This window comes from Haliaeetus albicilla, chromosome 12 (assembly GCF_947461875.1).
Source record: "Haliaeetus albicilla chromosome 12, bHalAlb1.1, whole genome shotgun sequence".
NCBI lineage: Eukaryota > Metazoa > Chordata > Aves > Accipitriformes > Accipitridae > Haliaeetus > Haliaeetus albicilla.
Window position 1 is genome coordinate 43,498,172 of NC_091494.1, and position 15,558 is coordinate 43,513,729.

Consider the following 15,558-nt stretch of genomic DNA (forward strand, 5'->3'; position numbering starts at 1 on the left):
AAGGTGCATTTGCCCTCCGATTATGAATAGACTTTTGAGAATTACATAGCAAAAGCCAGGACTTCTATTATACAGGGCATTGTGGGTAGAGCTCAGTATTGTTCTTGCTTTTATCCTAGCTCCCATAACTAATCAAGTCTCAAAAGCAATTCTCTTCCCATACTTCCTATCAATACAATGTATTACTTGATAAGAGACAGCGTTTGTAAAAGAGGCTTCTGGAAAAAAAGCAATATCCAAACAAAAACATTTACCTTTTGTCTCTTTAAAGACATGCTTTCTGTGAGCAAAGCAAATGAATGCCTTCTCTTTCTTCCTGTATACCCTAACTGCTGCATTCTGACCCTGACTATGAAAATCCTTCAGTTAAAGTTTTAGTACCATGTCTTCAAATGTTTGCAACTGACAATGCTCTTTGTAGGTACAGAAACCCCTTATTAAAAAAAAAAAAAAAAAGTAAAAAAAAAGAAGCAAGCAGGAAGTTACACCGAGTAAAGAGTAAGGATTCATTGTAAGTAAGTTACACCAAAGAAGAATAGAAGTTATTATGAATGTATTTACACAATTGTTAAGGTACACAAATACAGTGGTAGTACAAATGAAGCGCTCTGAGATACTGGTTTCCAATACACAGGTTTATATAGACAGTCTAACTATTTTCTGCATGATGGAATTTAACTATTATGAAGGACAAAAACTGCCCACAAGTGAGTACAATTCTAGAAGTCTGCAGTCAACTTTTAAGTATAGTACAGCAATCTAATGTTCCAGATACAGAGAGAATAAAGAGGCTGCCTTTGTAAGTCCCTCTAACAGTACATTATTAACCACAGATATTTACAAGGAAAGCACAGTGAAGTGTAAAACTCTTCAAATGGTAGTGCACATGCCTAAAATACTGAAGTTTATAGTAACCGAGGAAATAATTCTCCTATGGAAACTTATCCATGGATCAAACTCTTAAGCTTTTCCACTATACTCTCCCCAAACAGAGTTTTCCCCAGTCAGACTCAGAGTACACACAAGCAAGTAGCTAATGTTCTGAAAACATCCAAAGAAGAGTGACTAATACTTAATATGTGGACTTTTGAGAGGGGCAAAAAAGAATTTGTAAGCAGTGAAACAACAAAAATTACTCTTCATAAAGCTTTGAAGACCAATAGGCCTTTAAAAAATTTTGTTTTCCAGCAGGGAAGAATTTCTCAAAATACCTAACTGTTCAAACAAAATCTCTGTATGTACTTTCATTTCCAACGTGGAACTTCCCACTACTTCAGTCATACTAGTATAAACAGTACTTCTGATACCGTTCCAAGTGCTGTGAGAACAGAATACCTACTTTTATTTTACGAGACCATTTACAGTAACAAACAATGTGAAGAATCTCCCATATTCCATAACCAACAGGTGCTAACAACACCTGCAACAGTTTTTTTGGACAACCTAAGCATGCTGATTCATTCATTCCTAGCTAATGATTCTGGGCATACTCAGGTTGAATACAGTTAAGAATTAAATATGGTACGCACCTGAACTGTAAAAAGTCTCACGATTTCACAGCAAGAATAGTTTTGGTTTTTTGGAGTTTTTTTTTTTTTTTTTAATAATTCCTTTTTTGAGTCTTGGCATGAAAGATAAGGCCTGAATCTATTTATTTATTTATTTTTAAACATGTAGATACTGAATGAAACGTGCAAATTCACCGAAGACTCAGTAGCAACGTGTATTTTCCACTTGCAACACCCTCCAAGCTAACCAGCCTCAGAGTGCAGGAAACAAAATTTTACCAATAAAAACAATGTTTGAAACTATCCATTTACCCAAACCAAGCAGAGAGATAGGACAAGCCTTCAAATTCTAAATCCCTCAAATGCCAGAGTCTTTCACTTTATCCTTCTTATTCTTTACTTAAAAAAAAAAAAAAAAAAAAAAAAAATCCATTATCACCGTCTCTACTATACTTAGACTCTCCTGCAGGGTATTTAGTTCTTTTATGTAAAAGAACGAGTATTAGAAATTAATTTGTATTACATGGAAAGTTAAATGTTAAGTGTGAATGAAGACAGCAAACAGCAAAGGAAAATCCTAAGTTTTAAAAATTTCATGAGAAAACCGTCTCAGTCAATATGGGACCATACAAATAAGTAAACATTTTAAATAAAGTCAGATGGTTTTGATTCATTTACATGTTCCCTGCCAGACTAATTTTTTTAAACAAGAAATTTCAAGCCATTGCCTTTAGTTTAGGTTTGTTTATATTCTACATTTTTAAATCAGACAAAAGCAAGAGTTCTTTACAGAGAATTAAGCCAATAATTTTAGCAAAATGATACAAAAAACTTTCTTAAACCAAGTAAAAGATTTATAGTTACAGTAGAATAATAAAAAGGGGGTAAAGTCTGCCGCCTGTGGAGGTAAAACTGAAATGGCCATCTGATAACAGGCGGTCAACTCTGTAAACCATCTTTCTTTTCCAGCCCTGATACCACAGGGTTCTCTTAAGGTCACTGGGTTTCTGGCAAAAGCGTCCTGTAATGGCAGCTGCTGGAGTCTGTCCATGTTCCTCCAAGTGCCTTTTAAGTCACATGGAGAACTCCAATTGTAATGTTTCCACTCTAGTTTAGGGTATTTTTGCTAGTAAAGCCATTGGTAACATAGGAGATCAGCCATGCATTATCTGCCCTCCATGGCAAAATAATTTTCATCGGTGCACAGCAGACTGGAGAACACTGGTAGTTACCCGAGCAGGAATCTACCAAAGCCAAAAAACAAGACAACATCAGCACATACTCTTCCAGTTAACATACAAGTGGCTCTCAATGAACTTTTAAATAATTCGTTGCCAAAAGTAAGTGTGTGAATTGAAAATCCAATGAGCTACACAATGCTTCGCACCCACCTGTAGCTACACGAAGTTCCCTGTATTTTCCTCCTTTATTAGAAGTTAACATGGAAAATTCACCTTTCCAGCCAGAGGGGATGTTTTGAAGAAAAGTAAACAGAGCATAAACATGCACAGAAGAAAGAACAAACCAGATGAAAACACTACCAATGTGTAGAAATAGACTCAATGAATAATTAAGTTTGGGAGAAGAAAAAAAAATCCCAGTAAGAGAGTAAAAAACAATTAATTATTTTCAATGGCTTTTCATTTTTCATGGGACATTGTGTTAAAAGACACTTCATTAATTTCCATAGCTTGACCTATTTCAGTAACAGTGTAACATTATTTCAATAACACTTTCCCTGTGAAAGTGAAAAACAACCACACATCACTGCAATTTAAGAAGTGAGAAATGTCTAAGTAGGTGAATCAGTATTCAGTATTAACTTCAGTTGTAAACAGCTACAAATAGTAAGGCATACAGTAATGACCAAACAATGCACACACAACCCTGGGCAGACCAGAATCTGCATGTCTCCCGCACATGAGCTTTCCAATGCAAAGCTTTAGGTTTGCCTTTTAAAATTTTTAAATTTTTTTTTATTTTTGACTAAGGTCTGATAATTGGACTTTAAAGTGTTAAGGTGCCATTTACAGTTGGATCTTTTTAATGTGGTTTACGAAGCAGCTTGTGCACAGTCAGCCAGGCATACAAAGCAGGAGGAGAAAAAGAAAGAGAAATAGCAGGAGTCTTCACCAACTAGAGATACAGGATTAGTGCAAGCTTAGGCTTTATAGAGAAAGTGAGGCAGCAGACGGAGTTATACAACAGAATTTATTAAGGAACAGAAAAATCTCACAGCCTTTTTTTAATAAGAAGCAAAGCAAAGAAGCTCCTGAAATACTTAAGAAAGCATCCTTCAGCCATCAAGGTTCAGATTCCAACTGAAACTTGTTATTTCCCTGATGAAACCTGTTATTGCCAAAAGCAGAACAGACTAAAAAGCCAAAAGCTGCACACAGAAAGGCAGAAACTTCTACTGCACTGAACAGTGGAAAGGAGTTCTAAATACCCAAATCCAAGTCTGTCTACCTCCTAGATGCTCGTGTTCAAGCTATTCTCATTAGAATGTGAACATTTTTTAAATATAGATCTGAATAGATCTGAGTATTTTTAAAACAACAGCTCATAAGGAATGGAGAAGAATATAAACCAGTAGTGACAAATGGATACGGCTGTAGTAGGACATTCCATTCACGACAAGACAGAGCCTCATTTGAGTAATATAGTCAATTGAGTCTTCATACAAGTATTTTGCTTTTATGATTCTGAAGCAGATGTGGTTTTGAATGGATGACCCACTGCTGCATGAACATCCCTGGAAAGACATGTAATTCTCAAACAGCTAAAATTTAGACTTGGTTATTTTATTTTATTGTTGATGCTTGAATGATTTTAGGGACTTTTAAAGTCACTATTTTTGTCAATTCTGCTCAGGAGTCCAAGTGGAACAGCAGCAATAATTCAACTTTTGGAAGGACATTTACTTTTAAGTTAGAGAAAAAACAATGCTTCATCAAGCATCTGACCGGAAGGCACAGGTACAACTATGAGATAATGTGAGGAGAAGAAGCAAAGTTGGATGTTTCCAAAGATTTTTTTCCCCACCCCATCCAAAGTTTTGGTGTCTAATGAGAAGCACTCACCCAGTGCTGCCTTCCAACGAAAGGAGACGAGCAGCTACTTGCCATGGTGTTCGAAAGGAATGCTATTCTGAGGTAGGGGAAAAGACAGCAATTTGTAACAGTTCCACTGCCCCAATATATAAAGATGTCTAACAAATATGCAACCTAAACTTGCAGTAGCAAATGTATCTTTTGAGGAGCTCTGATTTCAGACTTCTATAAGACATTTCTATCATATTAAGAGATACGTAAAAGGAACAAATCATTATTCCTCAAAGAAAGCTGACAGGGTCAGAAGAACAACACGGAGTATGATGCCTATTAAGATGGATATATGGAGAAAGATTTGCTCATGAGGAGATGGAAAATGCAGAGGCATTGGAAGTGTGTTGCTTTTTCCCCAGGGAAGTGGCACAACACTTAAGTTGTTCAATGCCAGTGTTGGCTACAGTCTTCTAAAAACTTCTGCTGTCAGAGAGACTTAATCAAGTATTTCTTTGTGCAGCATTCCAATCTTTTCTTCCAACTACAGAAAGAATACCTTTCATAGGATTTATGCACAGCTTTGACTGTTGGGTGCTGAACATGCTACATTTGGGAAAAAAAAAATTAAACAACTTACTCTATACCATGAACAGCCAGACTGAACCTTCTGTGAAAGGAAATGAATGCTACTCACCCATAACTAGACTCTTGAGATGATCGCTGCTTTCAGAATGCAGTCTGTGCAATGTGGACCAACAGAACTGATTCAAAATAGTGTTTACTGGAATACTCATGACCTCCTTTACTAGGTTTCTTAACGTTTAAAGACTGACTACGTAAAGGAGACTTAGTGAACAATTCACCCATACAGGTTAAGAGAAGAAGGACAGTTTAACAGCTGGTATGATTTTCCATCCAGCACAGATCACAACTCTTCATTGCACAGAAACCTGTAATTTAGGCTTGCTTTAGACCTGAATGCACCACCTAGAAATGAATCCAGTTTTGATGCAAAGGCAAAGGGGACAGATGATCTGCTTCTTTTAGAAGCTGTTTCAGTGGCTAACTGCCTTCGCTTAGACCTCTGCTTTGCTTTTCTCTAAATGTGAGTGGTTTTAATTTTAAGCAGTAGGTTCTCCACATATGTTTTCTGCATAAATGTCAGTTCCTGTTAAAATTATTGTCTCTAAAATACTATGCCAACTAATTCAAGATGATCTGTTTGTTACCTTTCAGAAAACTGAAAGATGCTGATTTGAAACTCTTGCATTGTACAATCTGTTTTCCCAGGCTCAGTTTTTATGGCTCTTCTCTGTGTTACCTACAGTTTTCCAACAATTTAAGATACTGAGAACTGAACTAAGCATAATATTCCGGCATCTGTCTCATTAATGACATGAAATAACCTCTCAATTTCTGTTCATTACAGTATCATACATAGATTCAAGGATGAAATTATGCCCTTTCATTATGACATCACAATAACCTCTCCAACATTACACCTAAAACCTCCTCAGTCATTGCCTACCACAGATATAGTTACCACATACAAGACAATGGGCTCCACACTCCTTCATCCTAATCAGGTTTTGGAGTACTGCAGTAATACACGTTTTATTTGTATAGGCTTTACCTGACTGCTCAACTCTTACTAATGTTTCTCACTGTCAAACATCTAACAACTTGCAGGTTTTTAGCTGTTGCATTCATTTCCATATAATTGAGAAAAGTACTGAATAACGTGTGCCATAAAATTTTCGTACTTTCATTAGAAACACTTAAGTTTCACAAACCATTTCCTAGACATGCTAGCTGTTACTCCAATAAACACTCGTTACTTAGTGTTACAAAGTGCTAGTATTTCTAATGAGAATGATTTAGGTACTATGTGGACAATACCTTGGAGGTGGGGAATATACATGACACCTATTTTACTATCCTTACCAATTACAATTTTTCCATGAGTGTTAAATTTTTCTGAGAAGACCTATTTTCCATAAGAGAATGTTGGTTCATATTATCTACATTCCCAGTCCTAGATTTCAGTTTCAGTCTGAACTGATCAGAACTCATTTTGGAAAAAAGAAAGATAAAAATGCAGAGTCATCTTTAAGAACTCTACTTAGAGGTAAGTAGCCTTCATTATTTCTTTAAGTAACCTCTGCACATTTCCATTGCCCAGAGTTTAACAAGCAGTAGCCCTTCCTCTAGATGATGAGAGGTGGAGATTACAGATGCAGCGTTGCCTTACCAAACCATGGCATCCAAATAAAATAAAATAACAAAACTAATTTATCAAGTTATAAATAACAACTCTAACAAATGTAGTTCTTAACATAAGACATCTGTAGATCTGCAGAGCAAACTTTAATAGCTGCTTTCTACCAGGAGTTATGGTCTAAGCACTTCCTGAAAAAGGAACAGTGGTAGCATATTTACTTAAGACTTACAAAGAAAACTAACACACTTGGAATGGGCATGGACAAACAGTTGCCGTTCTTTACTGTTCTTCTGATAAGAAGTGGTATGGATGATTTTCTATATTCTTACACCTAGCCAATCAAAATTCTCCTTAATAACCTTGCCATGCGAGTTGGATACTTTACATTTTTCTGACTAAGAACAAGGTATAAAGATAATGGGAAACCCATGGCTTTAATTGGTAACCTAGTTAACATCTAAGGATAAATTTTGATTATGGAAGAACTACTTTAACGCTATGAAGATAGTAAGAATGTAAGCTATGAAAACTTGCAACTTGAGCCATTCTGCCTGCTGCGGAGTGAGAACTGGGAAAATGAAAAGCAATTTTCTCTAACGAGCTTAAGGGGAAGTGTTATAAGGTAAAGTCTAAGTAAATCTCTCTTGCCTTCCAAATCCAAGAGGCCCATGGGAAGCTGTTTAAATTATATTACAGTTGCACACTGTTAATCAGTTACCGTGAGTGGAGACCAGCAGTGGTTCACTGCCTTGATAAGAACTAAATGAAGACAACAGATGATGAATGATTAATTCTAACAAACTCAGAGAAGATCCCAACTAGGCTGCTATTGGAACTGTAAAGAAATCGACTAAGTGATCCCATACTTGGAGCAGAGGGTTAAAAAGGGCAGGTATGGAAATGTGCCATTAAGCCAGACTGTACTGTTGGCCCACACCACAAATTATACATCTGTATATTCAAAGACTACTCAAAAAACTTCACAGTCCTACCCAACCTGAGTATTCCCATTTTACAAGTTAGGCAGAACCGAAATGTATCTGTAAACCCACCGGGATTATTTGTACCTTACAATGTTTAGAAAAGTGTCACATGCGCACTGAGCTACATGTCAGTAATATAGCAAAAAAAGAAAGATGTACTCTTTTCTAAAATAGTCAAGTAACATCACTGCACTTATTTGTTACTGCCATTAATTATTTATCAGCCTGGTAACAGAGACAAAGCTTCTGAGATCTGCTCAGAATGCCAGAGACAAACCCTGGGCACACACATTTTACCAGGAAACCATCTTTATATTTGATTAAACACTCGGGGGAACTCAGTGTCACAGCCTTACAGAATAGCTGAGGTCAGAAGGGACCCCCGGAGATCATCTAGTCCAATGCCACTACCCAAAGCACAGTCAACTAGAGCAGGCCCCTCAGGACAACGTCCAATTGAGTTCCGAGTAGTTCGGAAGAGGGAGACTCCACAAGCTCTTAGGGTAACCTGTTCCAGTCCTTACCCACCCTCACAGTTAAAAAGTTTTTTCTTATGTCTAAATGAAATTTCTTACATTTCAATTTGTGCCCGCTGTCCGTTGTCCATTCACTGGATATTGCTGAGAAAGTCTGGCTGCACCTTCTTTACATCCTCCTATCAGGTGTTTATGCATATTTACAAGATCTGTAACTATGCACAGTTCTACCCTGTTTGTTTTCATACTGTTTACAAACTTCAGCCATAAAATATTTCAATGTCAGGATTTCTGGTGGCAAGAATTGTAGTTCAGTCTTGTCCAGTCATTTCTGCTCCTGAACTGTTCATCCCTTGTGCAAGCACAAACATTTGTGCAGCTACATGGTGAAACAATTCATTCAGCTGAAAACCAACCCCCAAAATCCCTCTTCGCTTTTGTTACAGCAGAATTGTTTCTCCAATCCAGTTCACCCTCAGTCTTCATTAGATATACTCACCTGGCCTCCATCTAAAAGAGTGCTCCCTTTAGCGGTAAGAGTTTATATATAAGAACACATACTATCCCAAATAATTTTGCCAATTAAATGATGAAGCCAAAAGGAACTGAGTTAATTTTTATCAATATGCTCTGCCAACGAGAAGTAAAATGAGTCCATGGCAAAAATTATGCAGTTAGAACTCCAGCACAGCATTGAGGCGTGATGGAAAAACCCCTAGGCAACTGCATCAGTCCTCGTAACAGACTGCTCTCCCAGTAATGTGGCAGTATGCCTACAGTACAGGTGATTCCCCATTCTGTAGGTAAGACTGAAGGTAAGTTGTACAAAGCCAGGCCACACACTACTTAGGACGAGTCTGTGTGAATACCCTGAAAACAGAATGTTTCAGCTATAGCATAAAGAGTTAAAAATATATTTAAACATTGTTTGTCAGTCTTAAAAAGAAGCATTCCTAAAATCTCTTTGCTACGTCACTGTGACCAATGAGGATGATTTCAGTGCTGACTATGGCTATGAATCACTCTACAATTCATCCTCCTGCCATCCTCTTCAAACGAGCCTTCTGCGACCTATCCACCATCCACGTATGTGGCTTCTTATCTGCTCTGAATTACAGTACTGCACTACAACATTTCTTCACTTTAGCACTTTTCTGTTCTTCACCAACTATATCTTGTCTATTCTGCACCAATATTCTCTGTTCTGTTGATTTGGAAACGTGACTCACAACTGCCTCTAACTTGCTTTGCTTCCTCATTGATAACAGATATAAGAAACCGAATGAGCAAAGGAGCTAAACACTATAATGGTAGGTAAAAATGCTGCATCTCCAGGATTTTGCATCATCTCACGCACCAATGACTCTGTATTACTTTGAGTATTTTATGCTTATTGCAGCCAAGGTAAAAGAAAAAATTTAAAAAAAAAAATTTTCTTTACAGTATTCTACAGCCACATCACAAACATTCAGTTAAAATGTCAAGTATTTATACTTGTCATCATCATCTGCAAAATCCGTATGAAATCACATCACTTAGCTGGTATGTTCTTTTGGCAAATTAACTTTATCAAATCACCCTCATTTTTCCATTACGCAGAAATCTTTTTTACCTGCGAAGTTGACATGCGAGAGGTATCTTGCCGGCCTGTTAAGTCAGACGACGAGATATTGACTGGGGCGCCGCGATGCAATCTCATACTCACTTTCCTTTCTCGTTCCATACCAGATACTGGCCGAGGAGAGGTGTTGGCTGTGAGAAAAACGGCATTAGATTCTCATAACGAGAAATGGGATTATAACATGGTCACCAGAAAAACTACACTCTCGCTGTCTGCATATAAAACTTCCACAGAGTCAGACAAGAGAAATCAAGGGCTTTGTTTTACATTTACAGTAATCTAAGTAGCAATTGGCAGGTAATGAGTGTATACAATTACCTTCAACCTACTGAAAAGCAAGGGGAGAAAAAACAAAACAAAAACCCCAAACCCCGACCAGAGATAAATACCACTCAGGTATCCTAATTCTAATTTCTAATTCCCAATGACCAGGAACAAACTGCAAATTAATAATAGTCTACGAGGTGCATCTATACAGGTATTTGCTTACTTACCAGCATGTGAAGTTGGGGTAAGAGGAGCAGGAGGAGCTACATCTTGTGTTCCTCTCAGCCTGCCAGAAGCAGTGGAGGGTAATCCACGCACAGCTGGATTTCGTGTATGTCTCAATCTTTCCTCTCTTTCTCGTCTTTCACGTTCAGCATCTTCAGCTGCTCTGCTTGCACCCTACGGGTCAAGACTAGTGAACAACTTGGGGGATTATTGAGTTTACAGCTATATGTTCGGATAAAATTACTGAAAATAAAGAACTGGACAAGCCGTGAAGTTTGTTAAGACATTAATTGTTTTGGTGAAATTTCTTGAGAACTGCCATAAATTGTGTTGATACAACTGCTGGGATAGTCTTCAAAATGCTAATATACACACATACTGTTATGGCAGCTGAATACCTCCTCAACAGTTGCAAATGACCTGTGCTGAAGATCAAGGTGGGAGAAAATAATAATTCCGCAACCTAGCGTGGTGACTGCCCTGAAGGAAGTATCTAAGAAGCCTTACACGCTTAAAACCCTGGAACTTCAACTTACTTGTAATTCAACCCTCATCTCATGGCTCCTGCACCTCTTGCCTTTCCTCATTTCCTGATCTTTTTTTCTAGACAATAGAGCTTCCAGGAGGAAAAAGGCAAGATAAACTTACGGTATCAGTTAAGATACTCAAAACTGACAATGTTGTAAAAACATACCATTATCAAAAAAAGTTTTAGAAAGCTATGTCAGCTACTCACAAATTTCAGCATGTTCCAGTCAAACACATAGTCATAGGAGAACCCTTGTCGGTGGAAGAGGTTTCTGAATAATTGCCTCAGATAGGAATAGTCTGGTTTGTCATCAAAACGCAAGGAACGGCAGAAATTCAAGTATGTGGCAAATTCAGCTGTAATAAAAGAAAGCCTGTTTTTGTCATTCAGCTTCACATTTGCTTTTTATAATTCTGAATCACAAAAAATCCCACAACCACCCCGAACCCAAGAAATAGGGAATCTCCTAAACATAAGAAAAATAATAATGACCTAATAGTAGAAATCTATTGAAGGCAACACTATAGTCCATCTATCAAGTCAATCCTGAAAAGCAAATTGTCTATCACAGAGCATGTAAAGATCTCATTTGTCAACAGAGAGTACCCAATATGAGAGTACTTTAACAACAGCTGGGGGGTGGGGAGGGCAGGACAGCTTTAAAACTACAGTTGAGAAAAAAAAAAAAATATTTTTTGCCTTTCTTTGCTTTGAATATATTTAAACACAATTTCTTGCAGGACACGGAATAGCATCTCTTTGTTGTTAAGTCACATAAAGATTCACGTTTGCTACCTCACAAACACGCAAAAACTAGGGGACCCATACAAATTTCCCGTGTAAGTCATGCTACAATTTTACATTTGCAATAGTCTGAAAACCTGTTTTTATATGGCACATGAAATACTAGTTACACAGCAAAAAATGCATATTCTTGTCAATGTGCCAGAGATAACAGCAGTATCAAAATACCAGCTTTTGAGTTCAAGTCCTTCTGGCTGAAATAATATATTAATAATTTACCTTAACAAAGAAATTCTAACAAACAGCACAAGAAAAGTTGATTAGTCTTCCCTGTAAACCCCAGTGAAAAAATATAGTTAATGAATGTAAAGGAACATGTATGAAGCGACATTTGAAACAGATCAAAGACAGTAAGTTTTCATAAAACCCTAACAAAAACTATAGTTCTCATTATCGTACCTAGCTGCCGAAGCCAGGAGCGTGGAAACAATAGAGACAGAACTCTTCACGAAACATCAACAATACTCTCTGATGGCAGCTGATGTTAACAATTTTTAAAACAGATTTAAGTATCATTTTGCAGGGCTCAAAAATGTCTAGTTATTACTGTAGTGTAAATACCAAACTGAGAAAGAGAACAGCTTTGAGGCATGATGCTAGGATATAGGAGGGTTTCTAATGCCTCTCACAGATGCTGACCATCATCAGGCCAAACCAGATGAACCTGGAATGACAATTCCCAAGTGAAACAACTGCAATAGGAAAGAGGTGCATCTGACTATACAGTCCGATTCATCCAAGAAACAGTACCCAGACATAGGAAGAAACAGGTAGTTTCTCAAAAAGCTATTTGTCTGTTAGAGTTATCCAGCCAGCATAGACGCATGCACACACAATACAGCGCAAATCATATGTACCAAGTTACCCCTTGACTCGAGGGCACCACAATGATTGTTTACTAATAGTTAAGGGATAATTAGAAATGGTCTACAAACACAAAGATCCCAGTCTTGAGAGCACAGTATCTTTATCACAGATGTGCCCAATCATGGCAGGGGAGGTGGGGGTGGTACAGAAGGGTTAAAAAAAAAAAAAAAATAAAAAAGAGAGAGAACTAAAAAAGACTGGTAGAATTCAGCGTAAAGAAAAAAGAAATGCCACTAAAATGTGAACATGTAGATCTAGTGCCACAAAAAAGTAACTTACAAGGATATCCTTTACATAAAACCTCAATGGGTGTAGACATTTTCTTTTCACTGATACGTTCGTATTTCTGCCTCTTTGTTGCTGCTTTCAGTCCCTGCCAGGGGAGGGAGCCCAGGTTAAAATACATCAGTACATAGCCCAAGGACTCCAAGTCATCTCTGCGAGATTGCTCTACAACAGCATAAAAAAGTGGACTCATTAGGTTTCATTTTCTAGTGGAAAAACAAAAGACCGTGCAACAAGACTGTCATAAAAACCCTTAGAAAAACAACATAGCTGAGTTACTATGCCCATGATAAACTCATCCAGTACAAGAAAAAGCCTATTACCCTTGCAGTTATTAAAAAATGTGCTAATTCCTGACAATTACAAACTGACCGAATCCCACCCAATCAAGAGATACAAGACCAAGCATGCTGCACTGTTAGTGCCAGAAATAAGAGACCGTCTTCTATTCCTCCATAAAACAACATCTACTTGTACTAAAATTATGTGCATCGACATTTTTAAAGTTTCTATTTATTGCTTTCCCCAGCTCACCAATTCCGAGATGAGTGTTGATGGATGCATAACGGGCAGTTCCTGTTAAGTTTTTATTTTCACGATATGGAATATGTTGGTGAGTTCGAGCATCTCGATACTTCTTTGCTAATCCAAAGTCTATTATGTAGACAAGATTGCCTTTCTTCCCCAGGCCCATTAAGAAGTTATCCGGCTTCACGTCTCGGTGGATGAAGTTCTTAGAGTGAATATATTCAATTCGACTAATCTAAATACAGAGAGGAAAAAAAAAAAATCATCATCAAGAGACTGGGCATAAACCTTTTTTCTTACAAAAACACTAGCAACACTGTCTTAATGATGAAAAAGGTAAACAAACTTTTTATTGTAAAATGTAAGGGCATTAATGAGAACATAATCACATAATTTAGAAAACAATAGATAAACCTCTCCAGCTCTTTGCCGCTGTCTATTTTACATTTGTTTCAAATAAATTTCTTGGGGGAATTTCTTTGTCTTTGAGCAGTGCAACACCCGGTTTGCAAACAGTGCAGGTCCAGTTTTAAAAAATCAAATTAAGACTTTATCACTTTTGATGGGACACTTTATATTTACAGAAACAAAACAAATTTTGGGTCTTTTCTCTAATGATACAGCCTGTTCACCCCTAAATTACAGAAATAAAACGTAGTTGATTATGATCTCTCAAGAACTTTTAATATCCCAACATACTGCACTATCAAGATCAACAAAGCAGTTTCCTACCATTTGGTCAGCAAGTAATAGGACTGTCTTGAGACTAAATTTCCTTGAACAAAAATTGAAGAGATCTTCAAGACTCGGTCCCAACAGCTCCATCACCATTACGTTGTAGTCCCCTTCAGCTCCACACCACTTAATTGTGGGAATACCCACTAGGAAAAAGGAAACAGTTTATTCAGTATAACATTTTGATTTATACAGTTCATACACTCAAATCTTCAAGGCTCTTAACATGAATTCTAGGAGGGTCATTACTGTGAATATTTGTATTTACAGTGAAGCTTAATATTTTATGCTATCTTCAGCCATTCCAAAATGAAAAGTTTTCCAAACTGAAAAATCTTCCTAAATGAAAATTTCACAGCAGAACCAATATAAAATTATAGTAACAGAGGTCTAAAAATAGCTTTTTTTCCTCTTCCCCAGAAACCTCCCAGTCTTTGTGATTAGCTTGTAACTTGAAAGTATTTAGCGTTTTTGCCGCATTTGAACCTTAAGCATTTTACAAGTACTAATACTCATGTAGTCTCCAAGATGGCAATAAGGAGCAAATTGGAAGTCTGAAAATAGACACTGAAAAACCACTAAATATTATTACTGAAGAAGGCCTTAGAAATTAACTTCTTAGTTTCAAACCCTACAAGATCACCGTAAAATACTTCTCTCTTCCATTTCAATTTGCAATGAATTTTCACCCTTGCTTCACACTCTTGTCTTTCCTCCAGTTCCACTGAATTTGCCGTTTGGTGATTCTCTACCAAAGTAGCATTGTTTATGAGATGTGTTACATATTCAACTTGAGAGAGCTAAAATTAGCTCTGCTTTATGGAGAAAGTCAGGAAAGTTATTTCACGCAAAACTGCAGAATTGCTCAAATATTTTGAATTAAACCTGCATGTAAGTAGCCTTATTCAGAATTTCAAATGCCTTTATTTTTAGTTAATTTTATGCATTTTGGAAGTCAAATGGCTTAATTCACCCATTTTAAACTCTTACCTTTACTGGACATGCATTATTTTTACCTGAATTCCCTTCACAGAGAAACCCTTATTCAGATGGAAACTTAACGTTCTGTCACCTGCCTCTGCAGCATCCATCCTCAGAAAGAACCTACCATCACAGCCTAAGGAAGCATTTTACTCTATGAAGGCTATTGAGGTTACACACAGGCAGCAACTGAATGAGGCAGGAATTAAAAAGTGACTAAATGCAAATACACATTATCATCCATTTCTAGATGTATGATTATTGTATTTTGCATTTGAGACACAGTGTGGAAGGCAGACTTTATGTGAAGTACAGCCTCATTTAGGAAAAATTAAAGGGGCTATGAAACAAAAGCAAAACTTAACTACACCGAGCTTATATCCCAGAACTGCATGGGAATCTTATATCTGCAGAATTCCAAAATATATTGAGCGAGTTATCCTAGCAGACTACCATGCAGTAGCTACAAAGTTGCTTCACT

The 15,558-nt window shown here is 37.2% G+C and overlaps 1 protein-coding gene across 6 annotated transcripts in view; it reads right to left on the reverse strand.

Moving 5' to 3' along the window:
* Positions 1-15,558, reverse strand: part of CSNK1D (casein kinase 1 delta) — a 30,921-nt gene that overhangs the window by 9,028 nt on the left and 6,335 nt on the right. For 2 of the 6 annotated variants that reach the window (XR_011327314.1, XM_069799598.1), the window contains exons 3-8: positions 14,094-14,242; positions 13,368-13,596; positions 12,828-12,998; positions 11,085-11,233; positions 10,351-10,522; positions 9,848-9,987 (exon numbers count right to left, since the gene is read on the reverse strand). Coding sequence is in view for 4 of the 6 variants with exons in the window: in XM_069799598.1 (XP_069655699.1) it covers positions 9,848-9,987; positions 10,351-10,522; positions 11,085-11,233; positions 12,828-12,998; positions 13,368-13,596; positions 14,094-14,242 (1,010 nt within the window). In the remaining 2 variants the exon portion in view is untranslated. Of the gene's footprint in view, positions 1-536; positions 2,753-2,899; positions 2,963-3,705; positions 4,264-4,591; positions 4,659-9,847; positions 9,988-10,350; positions 10,523-11,084; positions 11,234-12,827; positions 12,999-13,367; positions 13,597-14,093; positions 14,243-15,558 lie in introns of those variants that run through there. The other 4 variants (XR_011327313.1, XM_069799596.1, XM_069799597.1 and 1 more) reach the window with 4 other exon arrangements.